At 34.7% G+C, this 15,307-nt stretch overlaps 1 protein-coding gene across 6 annotated transcripts in view; it reads left to right on the top strand.

Annotated features, from left to right (window-relative positions):
- Positions 1–15,307, top strand: part of LOC118199880 (extracellular matrix organizing protein FRAS1-like) — a 284,180-nt gene that overhangs the window by 181,315 nt on the left and 87,558 nt on the right. For all 6 annotated transcript variants that reach the window (XR_015042588.1, XR_015042590.1, XM_085821910.1 and 3 more), the window contains exons 40-42: positions 59–301; positions 11,447–11,539; positions 13,303–13,453. Coding sequence is in view for 4 of the 6 variants with exons in the window: in XM_085821910.1 (XP_085678036.1) it covers positions 59–301; positions 11,447–11,539; positions 13,303–13,453 (487 nt within the window). In the remaining 2 variants the exon portion in view is untranslated. The remainder of the gene's footprint in view (positions 1–58; positions 302–11,446; positions 11,540–13,302; positions 13,454–15,307) is intronic.

Below are 15,307 nucleotides of genomic sequence, written 5' to 3'. Positions count from 1 at the left end.
ATATTAAGAGTTTACATCTTATGTTTTAAATTTTCTTTCTATTTATTTATCTTATTAGGATTCCAGTATTATTATTAATGTATTGAAATCTCCTTCTCATGGTGTATTAAAAGAATTTGGGAGCATGTCAACATCAGTGGATCAGTTTTCAATGGATGATGTCAAGCGAAGTAAAATATCTTATTATCACGATGACTCAGATAGTGTATTTGATGATTTTACCTTCGTTGTTTCTGATGGCATAAGTAGTAAATTTATATATCTGGAAAATGGTTTTAATGGTACAACTTCTAAGCCAATAGTAAGTATGTTTTTAATATAAATAACTGTTTAAAAAATATTGAAGTATACTACGATGTGTGGGCTTAAATATATTACTAAGAATTCCATACGATATTGTGTTCACATTTGTAGAAAGAATAAAGGGTACATTTACATTAAATGTAAATTTAAGATATAGAATTGTCCTATAGAGTTTTCAAGAACTCTATTTTTTTATTATTTTCACAGTTGATAAAATAACTTTGCGATTAGCGACATTTCGTAGGTATAAAATATATTGTAAAATCTCAATCAGGAAGCAAAATTTAGAGTTTTCTAGGTTTTTACTTCTTCTTATAGGATTAAATGTTTAATTGTTAACTAACAAACAACATTTAATTGATAATTGTTTGAGTCACTTCAATCGATAAATTATTCCTCCCCATACGTAGCGTCAGGTATTTTTTTTAATTTCTTTATTTTCTTTAATCGTTTTTCCTCATTGTCTTTACTGTCATTAACTACGAGTATATCAGTTTGCTTTTTCATATTTTGCTACATTTTAGATTTTCTATAAAATCCTCAAAACAGATATCGTTTTCGTTGCTATAAGTTTATTTGGTTTTCAAAACCAATGAAACTAGGATTAATTTATAAAAAGACGCAACAACAACCTGCAGATAAATAACGCTAATAAAAAGAATTTCTCTTGTCCTATACACCTAGAAGAGAAAATTCGCAGCAATTGAAACTATTCGCAAATTTTAAATGACTAGAAATTCTCACAAATATCTTGCATGCTTTTTGTGGATTTCAATAACTTTGATAAGGGATTTATAATCATAACATTATCAATGATATACAGCAAAATAAGAAGAATGCATGAAATTCTTATTGTCTATTTTAGCAATGCTGCATTAAACGCTTTTAAACTTTCATTTCACTATTACTTATCAGATCACTACTATACCGCTTTAAACGGATTTAAGTAGTCTTTTCAGAGTAAAAGTTTAAAATTAAAATTATATACGTATAAAACTTGAATTAGATTATTTTTACTGAAACACGTTTATTGATATTTTAATTTGAAATTTTCAAATACAGTTAAAGCTAAATTTCTATGTATTTCTGGATGTTAATTTCTGACATGCACTTTGATTTTTGCTATCATCTACAGTTCTTGGAATGATATAACTTGTTGACATCACATGGAACAACGTAAATGTTTCGTAAGACTCTTTATTTGTATCGAAGTTAAATCTACATATGCAAGAACTTAAATCTGATTTATATTTGCGCGTACAGGAACTTATCCTTACCTCTTGCTTTTTTTTTTTCTCCTTACCTTTGACTTTTCTTACTTCTTACTTTTTTAATCACCCTTTTGGTTTCTGTTAATACTACGAATGTCAAAAATGTAAGGATAAGCTACATTTTTGCATATATAGAGAAACATTATTATACATTAATGAAAATAGATATTTCACGCTATTCATTTCTCGATACCTAGCCTAAGATAACTAACGACCTGTCGGAGAAAACAAAGCAGTGGTAGCAAATCTTTTAGAGAAACGTTACACAAAGAATTGATAGTGGGAGGAGGGATGAAAGTACTTGCCAATAACTGCGCAGTTTGACTTCTTAGTAGGGAATATGTCCATCTCGAATTCGCAGTTATAGCAACGATCGCAACTCCTTGGCATGTCTATTACCAAGGGATTCTGGAGCAAATTTTCCGAGGCTTCTTTAAAGCATGGATTAGGAACTGTTTGTTTTGCATCAAAAAATTGCGAGCTGCAGTTCATCTTCCCATAATACCGTATAATCTATAATATCGTAATATCAAACGCTGCGGGGGAAAAAAAGGACAGTTCTATATCTCCCCTTCTACTGGGTCAAATGACAAAATTCAAATTGCTCTTTTCATGTCTAGAAAGCGCGACTTGGACTTAGATTTATATATAGCACTGTTCTAACATAGGTATTTTGACACAAAATCGAATGTTTTCTGAAACACATTACCAATTTTTTCCACATTTCGATTCAAGACTCAAATTATGCTTAGATATTAAATTTTGTAAAATTTGGTGCGAAATTCACTGAGAAATTCAAAACTTTATCTTGGCTCAATTTTTTTTAGTTTGCGCCATGAATAATTCACTTGGCAAACTTCGTAATATGTGGCAACCAATTTTCCTTTCCCTTCCATTATGCCGGAGCGGAGAAAAAGGCACCTCGTTCCTACCTTTTTACATTGTGCATGAGCGGAAAAAAAATAACTTCGTTTCTCCTTCCAAATAATTTTAACAAAGTGTCTAAACCACATTTCATGTTTTTTCGCTCTCAACAAATATGCCAAATTTCAAAACGCGCCAATATATAAATTAACATATATCCGGAAATTTTGAATACAAAACTGTAATTTTTTCCAGGTATGCTTAGAAATATGTCTACTTTATGATGATGGTAAAAATTTTATAGATTATAAATAAAAAATGTTTTGAAAATTTAAGAAAAATTATTCAGAAATACAAATTTTAAAAATAAACCATAAAAATGGATGAATTTTATTTCGAATGAACCTAAATTTCGAAGTGTGAAAGGAAGAATCAAATAAGTTTAATAAAAAAAGAGAGATTAATAAATATGCACCAAACTCAATTAAAATTGAGGATCTAAAATTTTGAGAGCTAATTTTTTACAAACTACTTGTACGAATTTCGCAAAACTTGGTAGTTTGACGTAATTTGAGTCGTAGAATTGAAATATGAAAAACAATCGGTATATTATTTCAGAAAAAGTCCGATTTTGTGTCCTACATTAGAACAATGCTTGAACAATTATTAATTAGAACAATTTGAAGTACCTACATTAGAACAATGCTATATATAAATCTAATACATATCTTAAGTCGTGCTTTCGAGACATGAAAAACGCAAGTTGAATTTCGTCAATCGGTCCAGTAGAACGGGAGTTGTGTCGGACTCCTGTAAATGTCGGTTCACTTTTCAAACTGTAGAATGGGAGATATAGAAATTACATAATGAATAATAGATATAGAAATTAAATAATGAATAATAGATATAGAAATTAAATAACATTCTTTTGAAACAAAATGTTAGAGTCCTGCATTATATTTGAAGAAATTAAATAATGAAAAATCTGCATAAATGTATGTATATTTCTCGCATTGTAATAAAACGACGGTATCTAGAGCGATCTAGTTTTGAATGACGTAATTCTACTGCGAATATGAGCATCTGAAATCCCAAATTTGAAATTTGGAGTTTGCTTTATTATCGATTTCATATTTTGTAAAACTTTAACGAATTTTTGAGTAAAAATCTCAACGATTTAAAAGCGAGCAATGGCAACACTCTACGGAGGAAAAAAAAACCTTTTTATCTCCAGTGCGTCGAACTGTGTATCGGAAATTCTAAAGATATGCTCATTTTAAAATTATTTTGTGACATTGCTAGTGAACTAAATTTTATGGTTTAAGTGCAAAAAGCATGATATTTAATAAATAAAGGTAACACACAGAACGTTAAAAAAACGCCCCTTTGGGAGTAATTTAAAATATGAAACATTTCAGATTTTTTTTTCACAGTGTACATACCGTCTGTCATTATATCGAAATGAATGGGGTTGAAGTCTGGGCAGTGGGCATATCAGTAGAGTCGAGTGATATCCTCACTCAGAGAATCTTTGTTGCTCTGATTCAATAAAACCTCCCATTAACGTCTACAAAAAGAGATGCTTCAACAATGACACTAGAGAACAGAGCATTCAATAACTTTTGCAAAATATTGCTCACTTCTCAGGAAGCCATTCTCGAATACCTGCAACTTAATATGTCCATTAGGTCATGATACTTCTCCACATCATTATAGTACCTTTCTAGTTGACTTTTCTGCTGACAGATTTATCTTTCTCGTCAGGAGAACAGACATCTGGAAACTGATTGAAGGTTAAATTGGCTATCATCGGAAAACAAGACTGTAGCTCCATGGTGCACGGTCTAGTTTCAACGTATTTGAAGCCGATACAGACGTCTTCTGTGGATCCGGCGCTCCACAACGATCAGTCTTCGAGCAGATAGCAATGTGTGTTTTAAACGACGAGCCGTAATTTGTCGGAATATCTTCTTTTCTTGTATGCAACACAGACTACTTACATGTTGTTTGGCTGCTTAACATGGATTCCGTTTAGCTGTTATCTCTAAGTATGGTTGTTATTAGTATTGCGGAAGGAGAGCAACCTTTTGCACAAAGTGGCCCTCCTTCCACGACAGTGCATATTAGCGTTTGAAAATCTATGCAAAACTTAGAGACATAAATTTACGTTGTTTCAAATTCATTTTCAGTTTTTCAGTAGCTTCTGATGCCTTCTTTTATCTTTCTCGCAGTCTTTCTTCATGTGATATAATCAATACTATGTCTTTGAGATATAACAGAAATTCCTGTTTGCAGATTTATTCTTTCATATTCAGAATTTCAGTTGAACCTAGTTCGTCGATAGTATAATTAATACTAATTTTAAGTTGGGAACTGATGTGTGATATACGTGTCTAGTTGGCGAAAAGTTTCTCGCCAAACTTTTTTCCAAAATGTAAACAAAAAATATAAAAAATTAAAATAAAAACAATAAATTTTAACTAATTAAAATAATAATAACAAAAAATACAAATAATTAAATAATTAAAATGATCTTTTAAATAATTAAAAAATGTAAAAGAAAACGCACTTACCGTTTGTAAAAATGGAAAATATTCATTTTTGACAAAAAGCACAGCAAAAATGAAAATAATTTTAAAAAAGTATGGAAATTTATTCAATGCTCTTAATAGAAATTTTAAACTCCTCCCAGATAATTTTTCTGACTATTTCCACAAATTTATTAAGTGTGTCTTCTCCTATTTCTGCACACTGATGGTAAAACATATACACTGCCAAATAATTTTGAAGTCAACTTCAGGATTATACGAAGGCAAAGTACACTGCGGAAAAAAAGGGACATTTCTATATCTCCCGTTCTACTGGGCCGATTGACAAAATTCAAATTGCGTGTTTCATATCTCGAAACGTAGGATATACATATAGTATTTTCTAACATAGGCATTTTGACACAAAATCGGACTTTTTTCTGAAATAATATACCACTTTTTTTTTTCATAGTTCGATTCTACGACTCTTAAGTATGCCTAGATATTAAATTTTGTAAAATTTGGGAAGAAATTTACGGAGAAATTCAAAAATTTATCTTGGCACAATTTTTTCAGTTTGTACCAAGAATAATTCACTTGGCGAACTTCTTAATATATGGCAACAGTTTTCCTTTCCCTTCCATTATGCCGGAGCGGAAAAAAAGGCACCTCGTTCCTACCTTTTTCTCCAACAATCATGATGATCAAGGATCAAGGATCAAGGAAGTTTTTACGGAGTGCGCTAGGCTAGGCCTTTAACTCCACATCATCAGAGATAGAATAATTACATCAAAAGAGGGGTTCATCTAATAAGGGAAAATTTTGAAGCCTAATTATAAAAATAAAAGCTTTTCAGAGCTTTCAAATAAATGCCTTCCGCATGAGAAAAAAGGAAAACTCTTAGAAAGTCTTTAAATTAAATTTTGTGTTTAAAAAGGGCCAGGAATAAATTTTGAGAGAGGAGGCAACATTCAAAAAGTTTTGAAAAGAATAAAAAGGTGCAATACATTTCCTTGATTCTTGATATCAACAGCAAAATAAAATCCTTAGGACAAGCAATCCGGAGAGTTGGGCAAAAAGGGCTGGGGGTGAAACCCGTTGGGCGGGTTCTAGTAGCAGTTCAGTGTTATACACTGAAGGAGGAGAAGAAAATTATTGGTCGCTATTTAGTGCGACGTTAAAAGGTCCCCTTAGGGGGTCGAAAGCAACCCGTTTAGGGGGTGGAAAAGAAGCTTTTAAGAAGCTATTGAGAAATTAAGTGCAGTCGCGTGCGGCTGCGGAGATAAGTTGTCCCTTGTTAAAGAAACGTTAGAAGACTATTATTGCGAATGCGGAAGCTGTCAAAGCCAACCTGCGCCCCTTTTTCGCTAAAAATAGCGACCTGTCACTTGATAACAAGATCTTGCTTTATAAATCTATCATAAGGCCTATTCTCAATTACGCGAGCTGTTCTTTAACTCTTTAAGAAAAGAGTTAAAGAACAGGATTCCTCCGGTCAATGCCCTTACGCATTGTTAACGCGGGGGCGGTTGGGGTTTAGGAACGAGAGGTAAGCATCCACTTGGGCGTCTGTATTCCAATACCGACGCCGTTTGAAAGGTAGTTGAGCATAATCAGGTTGTAAGATTGCTCTGGGTCGCTTTTTAGAAGAGGCAGCCGCAGGATCATATACCGGCAGGGTATGTAATACTGGATTTCCAACAAGATGGATGTTTTTGAAAAATCTTTCCGAAAGTCGCTGTATAAAGCGATTAATGGGCATAATTTTAAAGTCGTTATGAATGTCATCGTTCCTTATGAACCATGGAGCATTTAATATCTGCCGTAAAAATTTTGATTGAAAAATTTGGACGTGTTTACGGTTAGTCAGAGCAGCTGAGCCCCAGATGGGACTCGCGTAATTGAGAATAGGCCTTATGATAGATTTATAAAGCAAGATCTTGTTATCAAATGACAGGTCGCTATTTTTAGCGAAAAAGGGGCGCAGGTTGGCTTTGACAGCTTCCGCATTCGCAATAATTTTTTGAATGTGAAGTTGCCAAATTAATTTTGAGTCTAGTAAAACACCAAGGTATTTGTAAGTAGTAACCCAGGGAATAGGTTCACCGAAGAAAATTAGATTATCTAAACGAGGGATGTTTCTTCGGATGAATAAAGTGGCAGCACATTTAGCGACATTAATTTTGATTTTATACAGTCCGAGCCAGAGTTCTAAAGCTGAAAGGTAACTCTGTAATGTAGAGATTACCGTGGTGATGTTGGTATGTTGAGTTAGGATGGCCGTATCGTCTGCATATAAAGCTAAATCGATACTAGGTGCCTTAGGCACGTCGTTGATATAGATATTGAAGAGCAGAGGTGAGACAAGACTGCCCTGAGGACATCCAGCATGGATCGGGCGGGGAGAGGAGAGTTCGTGGTTAACTCGTACGCGGAAGCTTCGTCCGGCTAAGTACGAGCTAATAATTTTAATGATGTGAGCCGGAAACCGAAGTCGCATGAGCTTGTAAATGAGTCTGTCATGCCAAACCCTGTCAAAGGCTTTGGCTATGTCAAGATAGACAATTCCAGTATTCTCTCGCTTACGAAAGCCTTCATGAATGAATTCCACTACACGTAGTAACTGGTGTACCGTGGAGTGTTTAGGTCGGAAGCCGAATTGTTCCGGGATGATTAAGTTTTGATCTCGACAGAATTCATTCAGGCGATTAAGTAAGACATATTCATATACTTTTGAGAGTGAGGAAAGCAGACTAATTGGTCTGTAGTTGACGGGTAAGTTTAGATTTTGCCCCGGTTTTGGAATGGGGACGACCGTTGCAATTTTCCAGCGGTCGGGGATGTAGCTTCTCCTTAGCATAAAATTAATAAGGACCGTAATCCAAACAATAAACATTACAGGGAAATTTTTAATCATGCGATTAGAGATAGAATCCATACCTGGAGCCTTGTTGGGTTTCAGTCTATTGATGTATTCCATCACCTCTTTAGGATCAGTGGGCCTAAGTTCAGGCGTGAAAGGTTGTGTTAAAAACTCTTCAATACGTGAGTGTATGCGCCCTTGTGTAACCGGGCGGTTACAGTAGGCGTCGTTATTCGGAGTGAATTGAGTAGCAAGGCTGTCGGCTAAGACTTCTGCCTTTTCAGTGTCTGTGTAAGCCATCCGTGCATCATCGGCCGTTTGGAGCGGCGGAATGTGTCTGGATTGTTTGCGTATTCGAGCGGCAGCCCGCCAAATCGAATTGTCTTCAGTCGTTAGGGACTCAATGTAGTGTTTCCACTCCGTCTGTTTGAAGAGACGGGTTTCAGTCCTTATCTCGTTCTGTATTTTGCGAAATTGGGCGCAGATACTGGGATCACGCGACCTTTGCCAAAGTTTTCGCAAAAGGTTCCGCTGCTTAATTTTGGATTTAGTCTCAGGTGGGAGTCTGACACCCGGATAAAAAATTGGTTTTGAAGCCGCAGCTCTCGCTTCTTTGAGAATGGACTCCAAATTTAGTAAACACCTGTCAAAATCCGAATTGCTGGTAATTTTGATAGGGGGTAGCAGTACGTTCCAAAATAAATCTAAAATCGTCCCAATTTGTACAGACTTGCTCCTGTAATTTTGAGTAACGATTTTGGATATCTAGGTGATCAAAACTGGATAGTGATCAGAGTCAAGGTCTTGAATCACTTTTATGTCGTGTCTAAAATTGACATTATAAAAGGCAGCCAGATCAAGAACTGCAGGGGACCCTCTAACAGGGTAGTAAGTCGGGAGGGTAGGAGCTATGATCTGTATATGGTTTCTCTGGCACCATGAATTTAGAGTAATGCCATACCTGTTCCTGTTAGGGCAAAACCATGCGGTATGACGTGAATTTAGGTCACCAGCAATAATTAGGTGATTTGATTAATTTAGATTTATCAAAATCACTGACAGGAAAAGTACCTCTTCCACGTGCAGTTGATAGTGGAGGCAGGTACGCCGAGATGACTGTTAGTGGGGGAGAGTTTTGGAGGAAAATTTTGATAATTGTCGCTTCCAAAATATCTAAATCAGGAGGTGGTATCATGTGATACTTAATCGAACGCTTCACGTAGATACAGGTGCCACCACTTGCACGCCTGGCTAATGACACCCTGTCAGTCGAGTACATGTCATAATTCCCAATTTTGGGAGTTCTCCCTGGGGTAAGATGAGTCTCTTGGACTAATAACACGTCAAGATCTTGCACTACAATAAAATCTTTGACCTCATCGATCTTATTGATGAGGCCGTTTGCATTCCATGTGCACATGGTAAGTTCTCTGTTGGTAATTGAACTTTGTCTTGAACAGTTGAATTTAAGGCCGTGGTAAAAGGTTACAGCTCTGAAAAACTTAAGACACGGGTCTAAAATAGCCGAGAAATCCTAATTTGAAAGCATAATATAGCTTTCATAAATTAGGAAGGCCCTCGTAAGAGTGTCTGCCTGCCTAAGCTTTGGCAGGGCCCTTTGGAAGGCTTGTAGTAGAATATGCCTATCTACCGCAGGATCGCGGGAGATTTCAATTAGGCATTTTAAAGTAGAGGAGAAAACATCCTCGGAGTCTCCACTTTCTACTTGAGTAACCGGGGGAGCTATTTGAGGCACATTCGCCATAGCCGCCGGATTTGGACCCTGATTTTTGGGTCGGGGCTCTGTAGGTCCTTTACCTAGGGTCGCTGCATAAGACAGCGAGCTTGTGCTTTTAGGTGCAGTCACAGTGGCTGGTTGTACAGCTTTTGCTGGGGTGTTTGTAGTTCCCTGAGGGGGGGGCTGCAGGAGCAGCTGCCCTAGGAGCATTCTTTTTTGAGCTCTTTTTGTTATTACCTGGGTATCGAGGACAAGATTTAAAGGACGCTGGATGACTACCTCCACAGTTGCAGCAGCAAGCAGGTTGATCGTCACTTAATGTGCAATCTTTTGCCCAGTGCGGGCCAGCGCATCTCACACAACGGATGTTAAGGGTGCAAGTTTCAGAGGAATGAAAAAATCCTTGGCACCTAAAGCATTGAGTAGGGCCTTTACGGCCTCTGTAAGCCTCAAATTTGACCTCAGCGCCCCACATATCGGTGACACTGTACAGTTGGTCTATGAAGGGATGAGGTCGGACTTGTATGTAAACAAGTGGCATAGGGTGTCTAGTGCGCGGTTTAGTCAACCGGGCGCACCTATGCACTTGGAAACCCCATGATTCCACTTCATTTTTGACGTCCTCGATTTCGGTTTCTTTAGGGAGACCTCTGATAACAATTTTGATAGGCCTGTCCTGCTTTAGATCAAAAGTCTTGAATTGGATGCCGGCCTGCCGCATCCATCGTGTAACCTCCCTAAATTCTAGTTCTGTTTGAACAAATAATTTTAAAAAAGGTCCAGTGAGAATGCACTTGATATTATGGGCAATTTCTCGCAGGAAAGTCATCTGCGTTCTCCACTGTTTGCTGCTCTTAAAGTGAATAGCCGGAATGGAGGGTTGCTGTGGAGGGAGGGGGGAGCGCTCTGTGACTGCGCCGTACTAGTTTCTCCTCCTCTGTGGGTGCTTCAAGTAGAGTATGATAACCAATGATGAGTCCCGAAGGACAGGCTGTGAAATGGGTGTGATCAGTTGTCAAGTGTTCTTTACAATGTTTCTTATTGGCTAAGAGTATTTCACAGTACAAATATTGAAGTAATCAAAATTGTTATATATGTAAATTAAAATAATGCAAAAATCATGTTAGATATGATGCAGAAGTAAATCCTAAATTCTATATGCAAAAACCACTGTTCTATCTTTACAATTAAATAGAGGATTTCAACTGATTATCAGTTTTATATAATAATGACTTTTTCATATGTTACCAAATAGTGTACTTTTTACTTACGTTTACTGCATACATTTACAGGTGAACGTATCTTCCAATAAAGAATATATTTGCGAACAGCTCACCTTTAGTCCGTATGTTATACTGATTAGAAGATTTGTGTCCACCAATGTAGAGTTTAAAGGAAATAAACACTAATAGTTCGATCAAGTTCAAGTTCCGGTTATTTAAACAAGCAAAGTTCCTGGTTAAAATGAGCCTGTTTTCCTCTGAAATCACTCCTCAAAGATATCATTCGCATTAGGCCAATAACCTTCTATTATTTTGCTGTAATAAACTCGCAAAATAAAGAACATCTGCATCTATTTTTGTTTCATTTTAAAACCCTGATTTAAACGAGAGGTATTTTTGGAGCGTTAAATGTTGATGCAACATTTCGATTAATCTGCCGACTTCATTTTCACTTAATTTAGAAGACTGAGAACTTCTAGTTGTAAATTTTACCAAGAATATTTACTGGAAATTTCATTTCAGAATAATTTTTTTTTAATTACAACTTATGAAAAATAATTTAGTGCTTTCATACGCATGTTAATTTATCTTTTATATTTGCAGTTTGCATTTTAACTTTCTTATGTGCTGAATAATTTAGGTTGGAATTTTATTAGGTTTTTCCAATTAACATAGTATCGATTGATGACAGTATTCCTTTCCTCCTAAAAAATGAAGGCCTTAGAACATTGAGACTGGAAAATGGAAAAGTAAGTTTTTTGTTTGTTTGTTTGTTTGTTTTTTTGTCTCATTTAGATTTTTAAGTGTCCAAAATTAATTTAGTAATCTGTTTCATCCTTAAAAACAAAGCATTTCGACAGATTTCATTCCTCTATTCTTCACAAATATGCAGTTCTTCCTTTTGATCTGTTAAGTGCCTTGCTGATTATAAGAAAACGTATATTCATCGCTTTTATTTTGGAATGAATGATGTCATATAACACATACACTTTAAGCCTCACTTTAGTAACTCAGAATGTGCTAAAAAATTATAATTTCTAATTTTGTAAGGAAGAGTAATAAACTAAAATAAAAGATACGAAGTTTTATTTCATCTTCTAGTATGAATAGACGTCAAGAAACTCGTGTGCAATAATTATCACATCATCAACTGCACATCACCGAACAAACGTCAATTACAAAAGGCATTTGTTCAACATAAGCGAGGTTATGTACGAATTTCTATCAGGTTTAATAATTTTTCTAGTATATATGATGAAAGCCGTGCTTGTTAAAAAAATTTCATTGATACATGCTTTTCTCTTCGCTCATGTCCTCAGATTTATAACTCCTCAGACCCTCAGTTTTTAAAAAAATCTTATGTCAAAATTTGCAGTATTTAAGTCATTCCGCCTGTTAAATGAGGAGTGTATTCACGTTAGCTTTACGATCATACTCGCTGTGAAATATCATTTCAGAATAGTGATTAGATAGTCAGCATGACGCCAGAATCACTGAAGTTACTTTACATCTAATACGGCGAATGCCTTTTTTTACCGCCCAAGTTGCTGATGCTCTCCATTTGGCAGATCTCGATTTCAGGTACTAGAAAGCCATATGTCCTGGAATATGTGTTTGCTATTCGAAACCTGAGTATACAAGTGTATTAATACCTCAGCTTGTACAAACTATGAATCATAGTATAATCATCATCTATGGCAGAAGTACCCTCAGATAACGCAGAAATTTTTTATAACCATACTTATGTCAAAGCAAGGCATTCTGTAATTGTTCTCATCCTGTAATTCGTAATTAGTGAGCTCCAGTGCATATCCTGTTGTCGGCTCATAATAGTTAAAGAGCATCATACACTTTTGTAAGTGACCAGTCTATACTTTATTTTGTTACCATTGTTAGGCAATTTCGTTGTCTATTATATGGAGCTGTAATCACTTCCACATTCTTTAAAAGATGTATCTGCTTTATAAGAGTTATGAGTAACATTTATTTGAGACCATTCAATCCTTCAATCCGAAATAAAAGAATTTTGTTCTACCCTTTCTAACAAATTCTAAGACACTGTGAGGTGGAATGTATGAGAAAGGTGTTTAATATTTAGAATATTTTACATCAATCACAAATTATGCCGTTGGCAACATACCATGGATATTTTCATATGAATTTCATATGAATGCAGCCAGGTTTTTTTTCTACCATTATTTCTTATATTCCATTTTATATTAAAACATTTTTTTTAACTTAACAGTTGTAAAATATTAATAAATAACATTAGCCTTACTGAATGTCAAATGGTTTTACACTCTAAGGTATTTCACAGCATTACGTGCAAGATAACTCTGCACATAATTGTATTTATCCTCCGTACACTTACTGTCAATGAGATAAGGATATCATTGTTTGACTGTATTTAAAAGATTAATGGGGCTTTTAATTTGCATAAGTAATCTCATATGAATATAATAGTTTTTCAGTATTTACTTTGTAAATAATTTTTTATGTCTATATATTTTAGTGGAGAAATTCAATATCTCAAGATCATCTTTTCACTGAAGACCTTGATACCAAAGAAAAGGACCTCATTTATTCTGTTACAGTACGACCGAATTTAGGATACCTACAACTGACAAGCAGTCCTAACGAAAAAGTATCTCATTTCTCTCAAAGTAAGAGTTAAATGAATTCTTTGTATTATAGATAGAATAAATATTGAACTCTTTCTAGTATATGCTAAATGCTTCACTGTTTGAAAAAATAAATAAATAACACGGTATTAAATATATTCATTCGAAAAGATAATTCATTCACTTTTTATGAAATGCTCTAAAACTCACAAAAAGAGAGAATTACTAAGAAAATGTGATTAATTAGGAATACCATAAGCTTAAAGGTAGTAACAAAAAGTAAGAATAAAAGAAAATATTTATGCAGACAGTATTCAGTTTACTCTGTAACTATTTTAGTAAAGAAAAATAACTACAGGTCGAGGAAGTTCATAGTACTTGTTTGTCATTTTTTAAAGAAATTGCACAAATTCACTTAGGGATGCAGTTGATATTCAATGATCAGTGATAAATGATAAAGATTAAGCATGATGGTCTTAGTACTTTTCTGATGTTTTCATGTCGAGTGTAAAATTTCTGCAGTTCATTTGTACGATTATACTATAATCTACAACAAAAATAAGAACTAATGATGAAATTTTATAATAATAACTTGCAATTCTGTCTATATATTTAATTCTAAATTTTATTCAAACAGTAAGGTACTGTATTATTTTTCCATATATAGCATAATAAGCTTCCCCTCATTCATACTTTGTAAATGGAAACAAATGAGAATTCATAATTGGATTCACGACAAAGGAAAAGTAGAATATTCCTCTCTCTGGGGTTGTTTGTGGGCTTTTATGTATTCTATGATTAGTTCTTGCAGCCATCGATGTTGAACTTAGATTTTAATCTACTACTAACGACTGATGATATTTAAAATATGTTTAAATCTTACATAATGTTTTTTTGTTGACAGCCAGTTTCAAGCCCACCAGCGGTTCTCAGACGTTCATTACCCTCTAACAGGTATCTCATTATTTCGGAATATGAAATGATTAACGACAGTGAGAATCAGAACTATTATAAAATCAACATATTCCCCTTTTTTGTTTCTCCCATTTATTAAACATCTCCCCAAAAGTTGCGTGAAATCATACCATTCTCTTTTTTTCTTAATTATCCCGGTGCTGATAAAATTTACATACATGTACAGGACGTGATAAAATTTACATACATGTACAGGAGTAATCATATATATTCGTGATCATTTGTGCGAAGGTTTTAGCTGACGTGAATATTTTAATACTAGCCTACTGAATTCAGTAGATTCTAGATAATTTTCAAATTAAGATGGAAAAGTAACCGCAATTTTTTCTTCCTTGTACTATAAGGTATTTCTTTCTCCTTCTCAGTTGGTGCCTTCGTGGTGTAGTGGCTTCGTACAAATTTTAAAAATAAATCATAAAAAATGGGCGAATTTTATTTGGAATGAACCTAAATTTCGAAAATTGTGAAAGGAAGGATCAAATAAGTTTAATAAAAAAAAGATTAATAAATATATACCAAATTCAATTAACATTGACGAGCTAAAATTTTGAGAGCTATTTTTTTTTAAAACTACTCGTGCGATTTTTACAAAACTTGCCAGTTAGGCATAATTTGAGTCGTAGAATCGAATTATGGGAAAAAATTAGTATGTCATTTCAGAAAACGTCCGATTTTGTGTCAGAATACCTATATTAGAACAATTCTATATATAAATCTAATACATATCCTAAGTCGCGCTTTCGAGACATGAAAGACGCAATTTGAATTTCGTGCATCGGCCTAGTAAAACGGGAGCTATAGAACTGACTTTTTTTTTTCTTTTCCACAGTGTACATACGTATGTATGTATGTGTTTCGTATAACCCAAAAACGATTAGCATGTAGAACGCTGAAATGTGGGAAAATATGGGACTGCTCTAA

Source organism: Stegodyphus dumicola, chromosome 8 (genome assembly GCF_044657685.1).
Source record: "Stegodyphus dumicola isolate Sdum_Otavi_A_Nest chromosome 8, ASM4465768v1".
Lineage (NCBI taxonomy): Eukaryota > Metazoa > Arthropoda > Arachnida > Araneae > Eresidae > Stegodyphus > Stegodyphus dumicola.
This window is presented reverse-complemented; position numbering and strand designations above follow the sequence as displayed.